General features: G+C 40.8%; 1 protein-coding gene across 1 annotated transcript in view; it reads right to left on the bottom strand.

The window, feature by feature from the left end:
- Positions 1-13,566, bottom strand: part of DNAH11 (dynein axonemal heavy chain 11) — a 339,985-nt gene that overhangs the window by 46,870 nt on the left and 279,549 nt on the right. The window contains 7 exon segments of the mRNA XM_064575180.1: positions 934-1,061; positions 1,918-2,066; positions 3,239-3,432; positions 4,493-4,615; positions 7,404-7,574; positions 11,048-11,188; positions 13,296-13,460. Coding sequence (XP_064431250.1) covers positions 934-1,061; positions 1,918-2,066; positions 3,239-3,432; positions 4,493-4,615; positions 7,404-7,574; positions 11,048-11,188; positions 13,296-13,460 — 1,071 coding nt within the window.

Consider the following 13,566-nt stretch of genomic DNA (forward strand, 5'->3'; position numbering starts at 1 on the left):
ATTGGCTAGATTCTTGTGCCCACTTGTCCAAGGGCAGCAATGCCCGTGCAACATTTTTAGCCAATCCATGTATCTTGGAAACCACCCATTTTGCCCATGAAAATAGATTTTTAATAAATCCATTATGTCAATTCACAAGCCATCTGGTGTATATCTGAGACAAAGATAGATGCCATCCTGCTATCTCTGCACTAGTTTTCTCTGGCGTATGGGCTTCTGATAAAATGCTAGCTAAACCTCCCTTGAAGGGCTCTACCTGATCACAGTGACTGACCATTGTAGGGTCTGGTTAAGAGCTCATTAGCATGAGCACACATATCATGTCAGCCTACGTGGATATAATTTAATGTACATTACAAACAACATAACAAGTTCCCATTATGCTAGTCTCCCCTTTATTCAAAGTCCTGCTTCTCTTTTGAATGGCAAAGAGATATAGAAACCTCCAGAAACTGGGACAGCCACAGGCCTGGGGCCGAGCCCTGCGTCAGGCTCCCTCTCCCTCTGCCTGCCGCTCCCCCTGCTCATGCTCTCTGTCGAATAAATAAAGGAAAGCTTAAAAAAAAAAAAATAAAGCCACTTGCAAATGTAAGGTATTATGACAATGGCGTTGGCAATCTATACAGGCCTGTTTGTCTTCAAGCACTCTTAGAATGTTCCAGCTATCTGTAAGTCAGGAGAATAAGAGGGTTCCCTCTAATATTTTTAATTTTAAAGCACAATGGCTAGAAAATCCCTCAAAAGATGATGGCGACCCTTGTCAGCTGAGTCTCTTAACACCTGCGGAGGGGTCACCAGGACTGAGAGAACACTGGGGACTCTGCAAATCACCATCTGTCAGGAGGAAGGATCATTCCTATTGGCCTGGACGACTCTGCACCGTCCATCCCTTGGAGCCGTTCCCAGTTTTTTCCAAGAAGATGAAACACTCACTTGGAGGATGACCCAGTGTCCTCCTTTGGAAGCTTTCTCCAGGGCCTTTTCTGCCACCACCTCCTGACCTTGTCCTAAAGACACGTTGTGGAATTTTCCCGAGTCCATTGTAAACCCCAGTCTTTTGCCTGTGGGAGCATACAACATGGTAAGAGGAAGGGTGAATCAAGGAGAGGTGAGAAGAGTCTGGAATCTTGTGTCTCATGTCCATCTGTGGTTACTGCTGCCACCTTCTAGGTCACTTTCCTGAAGAATCCAAACTCCACTTCTGTTGTTTCAACAGGCAGCATTTTGGGCTCTCAGCAGCAGCCTCCTCAGGAGCATTAGCAGAGCCTGTGCAAATAAGTTCCTCTGGTTTTACGGTAATGAAGCTTTTGACATTTTGATAGATGGCAAATATTGTTATTGAGCTTTATTAACTCTTGCAGGAGTAGCAAAGCATTGCCCTCATAAAAACGAGCAACATGTGGTAGCTATCACATCATTTTTTGAACAAAGAGGCTCACTGGGGAAGTGCAGGAGCCTCTCACCTTGTGGCCATGCTTGAATCGAGCACAGTCAGGTCACAGCTCTGTTAACCTGGCATTCTCGGTGCAGGCTGTGCAGAATAGTAATCCAAAGCACAAAGCGACAGTGCCTTGCACAATCGAATGGGCTTGCTCTAATGACCACTATTTAGTCACAGGGGGCACAAGATTACACTAGAATGGAGAAAATTGCCCTCTGGCCCTTACATAGTCAGAAGGTGGAAAACAGTACAAAAGAAACTTGCATTATGCCAACCAGAGGAATGTTCCGTTTGAACATTTCTTCAGACCACTGTGTTATTAGCTTACATTTTCCATATACTCCATCTCCCACAAATGAAAAAGAAAGAAGGAAAGAGAGAGAGAGAATGAAAGTAACTAGCTATGAACTGAGAGCAAGGTTGGGTGAGCACTGGGTGAGAGGGAGGGCGGGAAGGCAAGCCTCCGGGCCCCTCACCAAGGATCTCTAGATCTTTAAGGGCATCCACCCCTGGAGACAGGATGAAGAAGATGGGCGTGGCCGGGCTGCTTTCTTCAAATGCTTTAACTAAATCCACTCTGGTCCTCCCCACATAGTTGGCACCCAGTTTTTCCTCCACGAAATTCCTATAAAAGAGGACAATGTCAAAGACATGATCAGTGCTCATGACCTTAAAAAGTGCCACAACTTGGATCAGCTTAAATCATAGGCACAGGAAGGAAGCAAACTACGTTCATTACGTGGGATCTTTTCGCGGACAATACGAATCCAGCTAGATTTATGCATCGGTGTCAGTGAAATCCCTTCCTGCTTTAGAAGCTCTGAAAATCAGAAGCCTACGTTCCATTTTGGGGGCTACTGAGACCCCCCCCTGCGTACCACCAGCTGCCTGCGTATGGCTTTGTATCCCCCAAATCTGCCAGATCCCCCATTATTTATTAACAGTTCATTAGATTTGCCACAGTGCAATTTTCCAGCCTGCTGGGTTTCTCATGAATATACAAATGCTTTTCGGGGTGTTTCTAATATAGGGAAGCTCAATTAAGCAGGGATTATTTTCCCGCGGTATCAGATTTAGCAGAAAGTGAGTACTACTAAGCAGAATTAACTTGTAAAGTAGGGCACGCTGAGGCATCTGCAAAGGGGAAATTAGTTGGAGTGGAGGAAAAGACCTGAGGTGTGTCACTGCTGTTGAACGAGGAGCAGAAAAGGAAGGAACCTGAGAACTCTTTGGTTGGTGAATTCAAATGAGAACATGACTTGCGTGAATTAAGCAGCATATTACCATTTAGAAGCCGAAAGGGCAAAGAAAAAGGACACACGGACCAAGACACAGACAGGGGTTCCTGCTTTAAATTGCATTGGTTGTAAAGTTATAGGACTATTAGTGTCTCCATGAAAGGAATTCATTTTTGTTTGATGTGCAAAATCGTCGGAGCCCAAATGCTACGGCTAAATAAAGACCGTGGAAATCGCACCGGGATAATGCATGCTCCTAGCCTCTGAACTCTGCTGACACCCATCTCTCGGGCTAGAATATTTCCAGAGGTTCCCCGTCTCCCCTCCTGATGTCAGAAGCAAGGTTTTCAGGAAGAATGGGCTCAGCCTGACGACAGAGCAGCGCACTGGTTAGCGTTCCGCGAGTTTCAACAATAGTAATGACGACACCATCAAAGCTGCAAGCAGCATTGTGGCTCATCAGCAGGGACCACAAATGCGTCCACCAGATGCTCCCCGCCCCCGAAGACTAAGTCTCCTCTAGGTCAACATGTATTTCCAAAAATGCTAACTGCCCCACCTGAGAGCATATGTCATTCTGTCGGGGCGCACTGCCCTCAAAATAATCAGCTTCTGTACCAAACTTTTCTTCTTCCATTCTTGCGGCAACTTCTCTTTCTCTGGGCACTCGGATTCCACCCATTTCCTCCACTGCTTGGCTGATCCTTCCACATCTCGGTCTATGCCTCGAAATTCTTCCAGGAGGGCTACTGCCTGTCATACAATGGGGCACAGATAGGACGGGGGTAAATAGCTTAGAGTCTGAGAAAGAGACTAGTGGAAGTATCGAATCCTCTGTGAACACGCTGGGCTGGAGAGTCTTCGTTTCCTTGCCGGATGTACTCTCACCCTTTCCTGCCCTGCTAAGAGGGTGACCAGCGAGGCTTATTGGAACTCAACTCCCCGGTTGTCTGGCCTGGTTGGGTTTGGCCAAGAGGAGGCACTGGCCAGAGACTGGAGGGCTGGAGGAGAGAGATGCAAGGTTATCCCTTCCTCGGTGCCGTCCCTGTGGTGACGTACGTTGGCAGTGGCTTTGTTCGTCTACGGTAGGTCACAGCTCCTATAGGTTGGCTCTCTCCCCTAACTTCATTTCTCTACAGCTTCAGGAACTACTCCTTTTCTTCCTTTTCCCATCCCCATTCCTGGCTGATTCTCTTAGTCTTCTTCCCATACGATGAAAATATACTCTTTCTTAAACTTTTTTTTATCACCTCTTTGAATGGGCCATCTGTTTTCTGCTGAGACCCTGAGTGATAAACAAGCAGACTTGAATTTGTAATTCTACATAACCTAATAAAAAATTCTATTACAAATAAGCCTAAATATACTCTAAAAAGAGGGATCATGGTTATTTTCAATGGGCAGAAATTTTCCTTCTTAGAAAAAGAATGCAGCAAATACCATATGTATGTTAGCATACAACAAGCATCTTTAAGGAATTCCAAAGTCTCGGGGAATAAACTCTTTTAACAGTAGGATCTTCTGACCAAAAAATGAGGTAAGGATCGGTACCTGGGGTTGACGAATAACTTTTTTCTCTACAACATCCTGTTCTGCTTAAACAAGTTATAATGAGAATAAACTACTGTGTTTTTGTATGATTAACAAAAGTATTTGGGAAAAGTGGACAATATTATTAAAAAAAGAAAGCAAACCTGATTTAGGTAAATTGACAACAATGCTCATTTCTGTTCCTTGACTTTTACCAAAGGTCCTGCAGAATATATCTATTGAAGTAAGTTTTAGAAAGTGAAATACCGTCTTCTTCACCTACCTTGAGAGTACTCCATGACTGAGTAGTGAGGAAGTCAACAGGACTCAGGTAAGTGTGTTCAACTGTGAATCGAAGCAAGAAATCCAATTCCAGAGGGTCTATCTCTTTCTTTCTCAACAAAATCTTGAGGATACATAAATTGAAAAGGGTCATTTAGTTTACATCAAAATCAAAACACAGGAGGCAGTCACGATTTAACAGGATTGAATTGGCAGGACCAAGTCTACCGATAATTCCTATAGATACCTATCTGTTCTAAAGCTGAAGTAATATGCTCATGATCTCAAAACTTTGACTGAAAAATCTAGGAACAAATAATTATTGAAGACTGCTCCCCCCCCCCAATTTTAACACATACCTATTAGCAAATTATTTGAAATATACATTCATATTTAGTCTTTTGCTGTTAGATCAAACTTGTCTTAAAACTTGTAACAGGGCGCCTGGGTGGCTCAGTTGGTTAAGTGACTGCCTTCGGCTCAGATCATGATCCTGGAGTCCTGGGATCGAGTCCCGCATCAGGCTCCCCGCTCGGCGGGGAGTCTGCTTCGCTCTCTGACCCTCTTCCCTCTTGTGCTCTGTCTCTCATTCTCTCTTTCTCAAATAAATAAATAAAATCTTAAAAAAACAAAAACAAAAACCTTGTTACACAAATTGGGAAAGCCTCAGGTGGTAATAGACCAAATTACTAAACAAAAGATAGAACCAGTATTGTAATTCAGCCTTGATACAGAAATTACATCTAATAAACTATGAGATATATGAAAGATTTTTTTTAAGAGAGGTGGGGAAGGGGCAGAAAGAGAGGCAGAGAGAGAGAATCTTAAGCAGGCTCCACGTGGAGCCTGATGAGGGGCTCGGGCTTGATCTCACAACCCTGAGATCATGACCTGAGCTCAAATCAAGAGTTGGATGCTTAACTGACTGAGCTACGCAGGTGTCCTGAAAGAATGTTCTTAAATGTGAGATTATATTAAGAAAAATAGGAAATTATTGTTTTATAGATACAACTAAACAAACAGTATAAATGGAAATAAACTTTAGATATCTGCATTAAAAAAAACTGGTTAAGTCCATAGAACATCTTAGGGGGTAAGGGAGGATGAAATATTCCTAACTTTCACATAAAAATTATAATACCATATAAACAGGTAAAATGTTTGAGTTTTATGCTATTTTAAAACTCTAGGTATTTTCAAAGTGTATTATAGGTAGTAACACATTAAAAGGATATTTTATTCTATTGATTTTCTTAATTCATTTCAACAAATAATTGCCATGTATATACAAAGCTTTGATTTACAGAAATTGTCAGGATTTGAGATGAGCTATAATTTATCTCTGGCTTTCAAGGAGAAATTTTTTTTTTTTTTTTAAGACAGAGAGTGTGAGTGGTGGGGGAGTGGTTGGGGGAGGGAGGAGCTGGGGGAGGCGAAGAGAGAGAGAGAATCTCAAGCAGAGTCCCACTCCTGCTGAGCACAGAGTCCCACTTGGGACTTGATCTCAGGGCACTGAGATAATGACCTGAGCTGAAATCTAGAGTTGGATGCCTAACAGACTGTGTCACTCAGGTGCCCCAAGGAGACTGTTTTAAATAGATGATGTGCATACATGTGTGTGCATGTCATATAGTCTCAGTCCTGGCTTTTTACTGTTAATGAATACTACGTGTAAAAACAATTTCATTTTGTAGTGCCTTGCTCCGATTTCTCACATACATTATGAAGCACCTACACCTATATATTCTTACATAACCCAAAGGAATCTATAAACACCGAAAGTATTGAAAGTAATAGTTTGCATTGTTAACAGCAGGTATTTATAAAATGCCTTCTTTGGGTGAGGCACTTTGGAGGGTACAACACACACCAGGCATTGACCTTCCATCTAGATTTGGGTTGATAGAAAAAGTTATACAGCAAACTAATGAAAGGACAACATGCTTATTTCATCTAGGCATTCAGTCCTCAATGTTTTCTTCTTATCACGGGCATCTTTATTTAAAAACAATCTTTTGCTGGGGCACCTGGGTGGCTCAGTCGGTTAAACATCTGACTCTTAATTTTGATTCAGGGGATGATGGGGGCTGTGAGATTGAGCCCTGCGTTGGGCTTCCTGCTCAGTGGGGGGAGTCTGCTTGGGATTCTCTCTCCCTCTCCTTCTCCCCCTCCCCCAGCTCTCACTCTCTCTCAAATAAATAAATAAAATCTTAAAATCTTTTGCTGCAATCCATATTAAAAAAAAGAAAAAAGAATAAAAGGATAGATCTCACTAAAGATGGCAGCGTGAAACCTGGAGCTCTTTTACGCAGTCACTGTTTTTTGTTTTTTGTTATTTTATTTTATTTTATTTATTTATTTGAGACAGAGAGAACGAGAGAGAGAGAGAACACATGAGAAGGGGGAGGGTCAGAGGGAGAACCAGGTTCCTTGCTGAGCAGGGAGCCCGATGCGGGACTCGATCCAGGGACTCCAGGATCATGACCTGAGCCGAGGGCAGTCGCTTAACCAACTGAGCCACCCAGGCGCCCCCAGTCACTGGTTTTTAAAGGGACAGAGAGACTCCTAGGACCATCTAGATCTGGACTCATAATTCCGATCTTAAAGAATCTCCCTGGTAGTACCTGGGAGGCTCTGCACAGGACCTAAGTAGTGAGGAGGAGGTCTCACTGATCTGCTTTTCAGGGTGACAGCTAATGTGGTCAGCTAAAGTGCATACCCACCCAAACCAACACCTCAGGACCTACTCAAAGGCTGTCATGTGTCCCAGTTTCCCCTGGGAAATTCAAACTTAACTCAGGCTACCAAGGGCTTCCAAGAAAGGTGGCATGTCTCCCTTCAGTGGAAGTAAAGCATATAATAAACAGAGGTATGGGGCTCTGGGGATGCTTTCAAGTGACGGATTTCCTTACCTGAAAAGCCATCTGGGACAGGAAGGTGAGCTTGTCCCTCTCAAACAGCGCCTGGCTGGTAGAGAGGAAGACAGCATAGGTGATGTTCTCCATGAGGATTGAGACGCGCCCCTGCACGTCCTCCACCTTGTCAGCCTGCTCAATTGCTCTGAGGAACAGCATGTTGAAAGCCTGGGGAATTTAAAGTGACTGGTAAAGGCTGGAAACCAATGCCTGATGTCTAGCTAGCCCCAGACACAAAGTAAACACGTGGAATCCCGTTGTACACGTTTATGTTGAACTTTATACAAAACTGCCGAACTGTTTTCCAAAATGGTTTTACCACCTCGAGTTCTCATCAGCAACATGAAAGAGTTGCGGTACGGAACCTGTGTTAACGCTTGTTACCGCCGCTCTTGTACAAGTGTGGCTATTCTTTTGGTCTATAATACTACTTCATTCTGCTTTTACTTTGCATTTTTCTGATGAATATTGAGCATTTGAAAATGTGCTCATGGGCAGTACACATAACTTAGCATAGGACATGTCTGTTCAAATCTTTCATTGTTTGAGTTGTCCTACCGAGTTGTACAAGTTCTTTATACATTCTGGTATAAGTTCATTATTAGATACACGTATTGGAAGGAGATTTTAATAGTACGTGGCTTGCCTTTTCATTTTCTTAATGTCTTTTGAAGACCATACATTTTTAATTTGGTAAGATTCAGTTTATCATTTTCTTTCTATTGTATCCTAAGAAATCTTTGTCTAACCTGAAGCCCAAAGATTGTCTCCCATTTTTTTCCCTAGAAATTTTATAGCTTTGCTAACTTATTTTGAGTTAATTTTGTATAAAGTGGGATGTAACGGTTAAGGTTCATTATATTCTCTGTGGATATCCTGTTTTCTCAGCACCATTTGTTGTAAAAACTATCCCTTCTTCATTGTCTTGGTATCACTGCCAAAAATCAATTGATCATACATCTGTGGGACTACCCCTGGACTCTGTTATCTATGTATTTTTCTTTAGGCCTATTAGTATAGGTTTCTAATAAGTGCTGAAATCATGTACTGTAAGTTTTCTAAATATCTTATTCTTCTTCAAAATTATTATTTTAAATCCTTTGAATTTCTACACAAATTTTAGAATCACATTGATGTCTACTAAAAAAGCCTTCAGAGATTTGAGATGGAACTGAATCTATAGATCAATTTGGAAAGAATTGGCATCTTAGTAATATTGAGCGTTCTAATCCATAAACACGGTATACCTCTCCATGGTCTAGCTCAACAATGTTTTGTAGCTTTTAGCACATGGATCTTGTCTTGTTAAAATTATCCCTAAGAGTTTAGTGATTTTGGAAGCTATTATAAATAGACTGAGTTATTAGTTTTATTTTCCAATTGTTTATACCTCATATATAAAAACAATCGATTTTGTATATTGACTTTATATCCTGCCATCTTGCTAAAAACTCACTTCTTAGTCCTAGTAGGTTTGTGGTAGATTTCTTAAGATTTTCTACATACATGATTAGATCATTTGTGGGGGAAAAAAAAAAGACACTTTTTCTTCTTCTTTTTAAATGTCTGTGCCTTTTATTTTATTATTGTACTGGCAATAACCTGCAGGGCAGTTCTGAATAGAAGTGTTGCGAGAAGACATTGTTCTGATCTTAGGGGAAAGCATTCAATTTTTCAACATTAAGTATAATATTAGCTGTAGATTTCTACAGATGGCCTTTTTCACTTTTAGAAGTTACCATCTATTCTTAGTTTGCTCAGTTTTTTTTTTCTTTTTTTGACCAGGTGTTGAAATTTGTCAGATTCTCCGTCTGCATCCAATGAAGTGCTCATATGGTTTTTCTCTTTTGTTCTATTCATATGAAGACTTGTGTTATTTTTTAAATGTTTAACCAGCTTGCATTCCTGGCATAAATTCCACTTGGACATAATATATTGTTCTTTTTATATGTGGCTGGATTCAATTTGCCAATCTTTCCTTGAGAAGTTTGGCACCAGTGTTCATGAAGAGGTCTGCTCTGTGGTTTTCTTCTCTTGTAATGTCTTAGTCTGGTTTTCGTATTTGGGTAATGTTGGATTGATATTACTGATTTAATTTTATTACTCTTTATACAATGTGGTTGTTCCAAAATCCAACCACTCTGTGCTTCTCAGAATTTCTGCACCTAGCTCCATATTACTAGAAACCTGCTAGTTATTCTTTTTTTTATTTTTATTTTATTTTTATTTTTTTTTAAAGATTTTATTTATTTATTTGAGAGAGAGAATGAGAGAGAAAGAACACATGAGAGGGGATAGGGTCAGAGGGCGAAGCAGACTCCCCGCCGAGCAGGGAGCCCGATGCAGGCCTCGATCCAGGGACTCCAGGATCATGACCTGAGCCGAAGGCAGTCGCTTAACCAACTGAGCCACCCAGGCGCCCCCCTGCTAGTTATTCTTGACTCTTTTCATTATTGTCCATATCTAATCCATTTCCAAGGGCTGATTATTCTAGCTTCAAACCATAGGTCAAGTCTATTCACTTTTGAGTCTTTTGTCATCAGTCATCTGCTTCAAACCATTCAACGGCTCCTTTTTGCAGACAAAATATAATCCAAAATCCCCCACCTGGCAACAAGGTCTCCCATGATCTACATTTTCCCACCTCTCTAGACTCCTGTCTTGTCATCTTCTCCCTCACTCATTAATTACCCTCCAGCCACATAGATTCATTTATCATCTGGAATCCCAAACTCTTTCATGTCCCACACATCCTTGTTTTCTCCAAACACTCCATAGGTGGCTAAACTCTACAGGAATCAACTATAATGTCACTTCCTCTGAGAGGCCTTCTCTGAGCTAAGAGTGAAACAGTCCCTCCCATCCTTATTATTCTCTCTCATTGTACTTAATCACTTTTACACACACACACACACACACACACACCCCTATGTATCTCCATTCATATCTTTTTTTTTTTTCCGGAATTGTACACTCAGCACAACATCTGGCATGATGATTGATCTCAACAGCTATTTGTTTAAAAACTGAGTGACAGAATGAATGAATACTGCCCAGAGGCACAATGATGCAAAGTAAAGAGCATGGCTTTTGGGATCACAACCATGAGTTCAAATCCTGCCTTTTACCATTATAATGTGAATTCTTGGGCAATTTATTTAAAATCTGAAAATGTTAGCTTCCTTTTCTTTTTTTTAAATAGGGATACAATAATATATTGAGATGTTTCATGCATAAGAATGAACCAAAGTATGAAAATGTCCAGTATGTAATAGAGTGACTTAATGAATAGTTGTTCTCAATCTTTCTCCTGTTCTACCAAAATATGAGAAATCTTTATATAAAACACCTACATTTTCACAGAGTAAAGGAATCACAAGGGGAGTTCCCTTATATATAACAAACTCAAGACTCGGTTTAAGAACAAAAACAAATGTATTATGATGCCACATAATTTAATTATTTGAAAATGAAAATCATAAATAAAAGTTCCTGAGAAAATGAGGATTTCTTTTTCCCCCCTCACTAGATCCTCAGGATTCCTTACTGGATATACTGATTGCTTAAAAATAAATTCTAAACTTCCAGAAACAGGTCGAACTCATGAAATTAAAAATTTTTCTTAGCCTATTCAGCATTACCTTCAAAGAGAACTGATAGATGGGGTTAATTTTTCTGAGATCATTAATAACAAAATAAAGAAGAGATGCTCTTGCTGCCACTGGTCTGTAACATTCCCGGGCCTCATTGATTTTTCTTTCATTTTCTTTAGCTTCAGTCACCTATGGTGAGATCAAACAATGTAAGTAACTCATAACTTACTCTTCATATTCTTTATACTTACCCAGTTGATGGAAGGGATGTATCTGAAATGAAAAATTATTTGCATTAAATAGAGAACATGTATGGCATCTATGTGCTTCAATTTTTCTAAAATGATTAGATTCATATTTTAAACCATTTTTTTTCATAAATTGAGTTCTCAGCAAGAATGGACATAATCCTAGCTGTTTTACAGTTACAGATTAAGCAAACCTGATTGGTTTTGGTTTTACAGAATTTGTTCTGAGTAATGTCACCTTCCCCTGCCTCCTCTCTCTTTTTCAGGTTTAATAACCCAGCTAGGGCGCCTGAGTGGCTCAGTTGGTTAAGCGACTGCCTTCAGCTCAGGTCATGATCCCAGGGTCCTGGGATCGAGCCCCGCATCGGGCTCCCTGCTCCACGGGGAGCCTGCTTCTCCCTCTGCCTCTCTCTCTCTCTCTGTCTCTCATGAATAAATAAATAAAATCTTTAAAAAAAAAAAAAAAAAACCCAGCTCTATCACCTCCCAGGGAAGCTCTCAAAAGTCTGCTGGGTCAATTCAGTGCCGATAACTTTATTGGTCAACAAGGTATACAAAAGCAGCCAAGGGCAATAATATATCCAACAGCCAGGCTTACTAAAAAGCCTTTATATGAAGACTCTCATGACTGTCTGACTTTATACCAGATGATCCATATGCTCACATTTTTCCATTTAGTTTCTGCATTAGCCCCTGGTTACATTCAGAGAGATAATTAAAACAACAATAATACCACCACCACCCATCAACCAACATATTCATTTTTACTCAAGGTTCAGATATCTTTTTTTTTTTTAAATTTAGGACTATTGCTGGTCCTACAGCTTTTTAAGAAAGTTTTTTTTTTTTTTTTTAATAAAGTTGATTCTTCATACTGGTGTATAAAAGGAAATAAAACAGAGCAGAGGGCGCCTGGGTGGCTCAGTTGGTTAAGCGACTGCCTTCGGCTCAGGTCATGATCCTGGAGTCCTGGGATCGAGTCCCACATCGGGCTCCCTGCTCGGCAGGGAGTCTGCTTCTCCCTCTGACCCTCCCCCCTCTCATGCTCTCTCTCTCTCATTCTCTCTCTCAAATAAATAAATAAAATCTTAAAAAAAAAAACCCAAAAAACATAGAGCAGAGGGGGGAATCCCTACATAGCAATATACTAAGAAGATGGGAAGAGACATTTTAAGAGACAATTAGAAGCTAACTTCAAAGCTAAGACCTAATTTACTTAATTGCCTCAATCTTTACCATCTTAGGAGCTACCTAGAATTCACTTAAAAGGACAGAGTAATTTGGGATTCCATTTCTTAGCTTAAATTAAGACAAACATATAGGATGTGTGGTGACACAGCCTCAACTGGGTAATTAATAGATTACTTAGTAATGAGGATATTCCAGAAGGGAAATAAGGTTCCTCTCATTCCGAAACAATGGAATTTTAAAGTTCATGGCCATTGTGTGAGTCCAAAGTGCACATCATGCGTAAGGCATATTGGGACATAGGCTGGACATTCAGCAGGAAATCTAATCAATAAAAATTTTTACTGGCATTCAGGAAAGGTCATTGTTTCCCAGGGTGAATAATGCATCTGAGTACAGCAAGAGACTGTCCCCCTTGCTCAGTCTCTGACCACTGAAGGCCTGTAAACAAAACATCAGCTCTAAATATTTCCCTGAAAGGCACAACAGACTGGGAAGCCTGTGGTGGGACTGTAGGGTGTCAGTCTGCCAGAGCTGGACGCTAAGCCTTTTTAGATTTTAGACCATATAAGCCAGCAGGCTCCAATTTTCTTCCGATTTGGCCACTCAGAAAAAATAATAGCCTGACAGAGTCTCATGTGAATGACTGGATCTCTGCTGAATTAGGACAAACACAAGTTCAACCACCTCCGTCTCCATGCACAGCCCTGCACATTTTAAGGGTAGTTTATTAAATGACCTGAAATCCGCCACAAGTCAGTCCTCTTAGAGATGCTGTCAAGTTTGATCACATGTTTACGCCAACCACTTGATTCAAAAGGAGCACTGTGACCCTCTGGGTGTCCTTGGCGCCTTCTTACCTTGTGTTCTATCTCTGCCACGGTTGCTTTTGTCATCTCTAGTCTCTCCACCAGCTCGGTGTCATCTAGAAAGCTCCCCTCTGCCGCAGAAAGGCACAGGAGGAGGTCATCCTCCAGATACTTCAGCTCGATCTTAAAGTCATTTTGGTGCTTTGTCAAAACCAACTAACACAAACCAGGAAAAGTGTGAGAAATGGTGATACAATTCATGTTTGAAAGCAGTTTCTTTAATCATTGATTTCATGGAATCGTATCACACTTAAAATTAAAA

The sequence above is a fragment of the Mirounga angustirostris genome, unplaced genomic scaffold (genome assembly GCF_029215605.1).
Source record: "Mirounga angustirostris isolate CCGP_5_RB_7025 unplaced genomic scaffold, mMirAng1.0.hap1 SCAF_12, whole genome shotgun sequence".
In the NCBI taxonomy this organism is placed as follows: Eukaryota; Metazoa; Chordata; class Mammalia; order Carnivora; family Phocidae; genus Mirounga; species Mirounga angustirostris.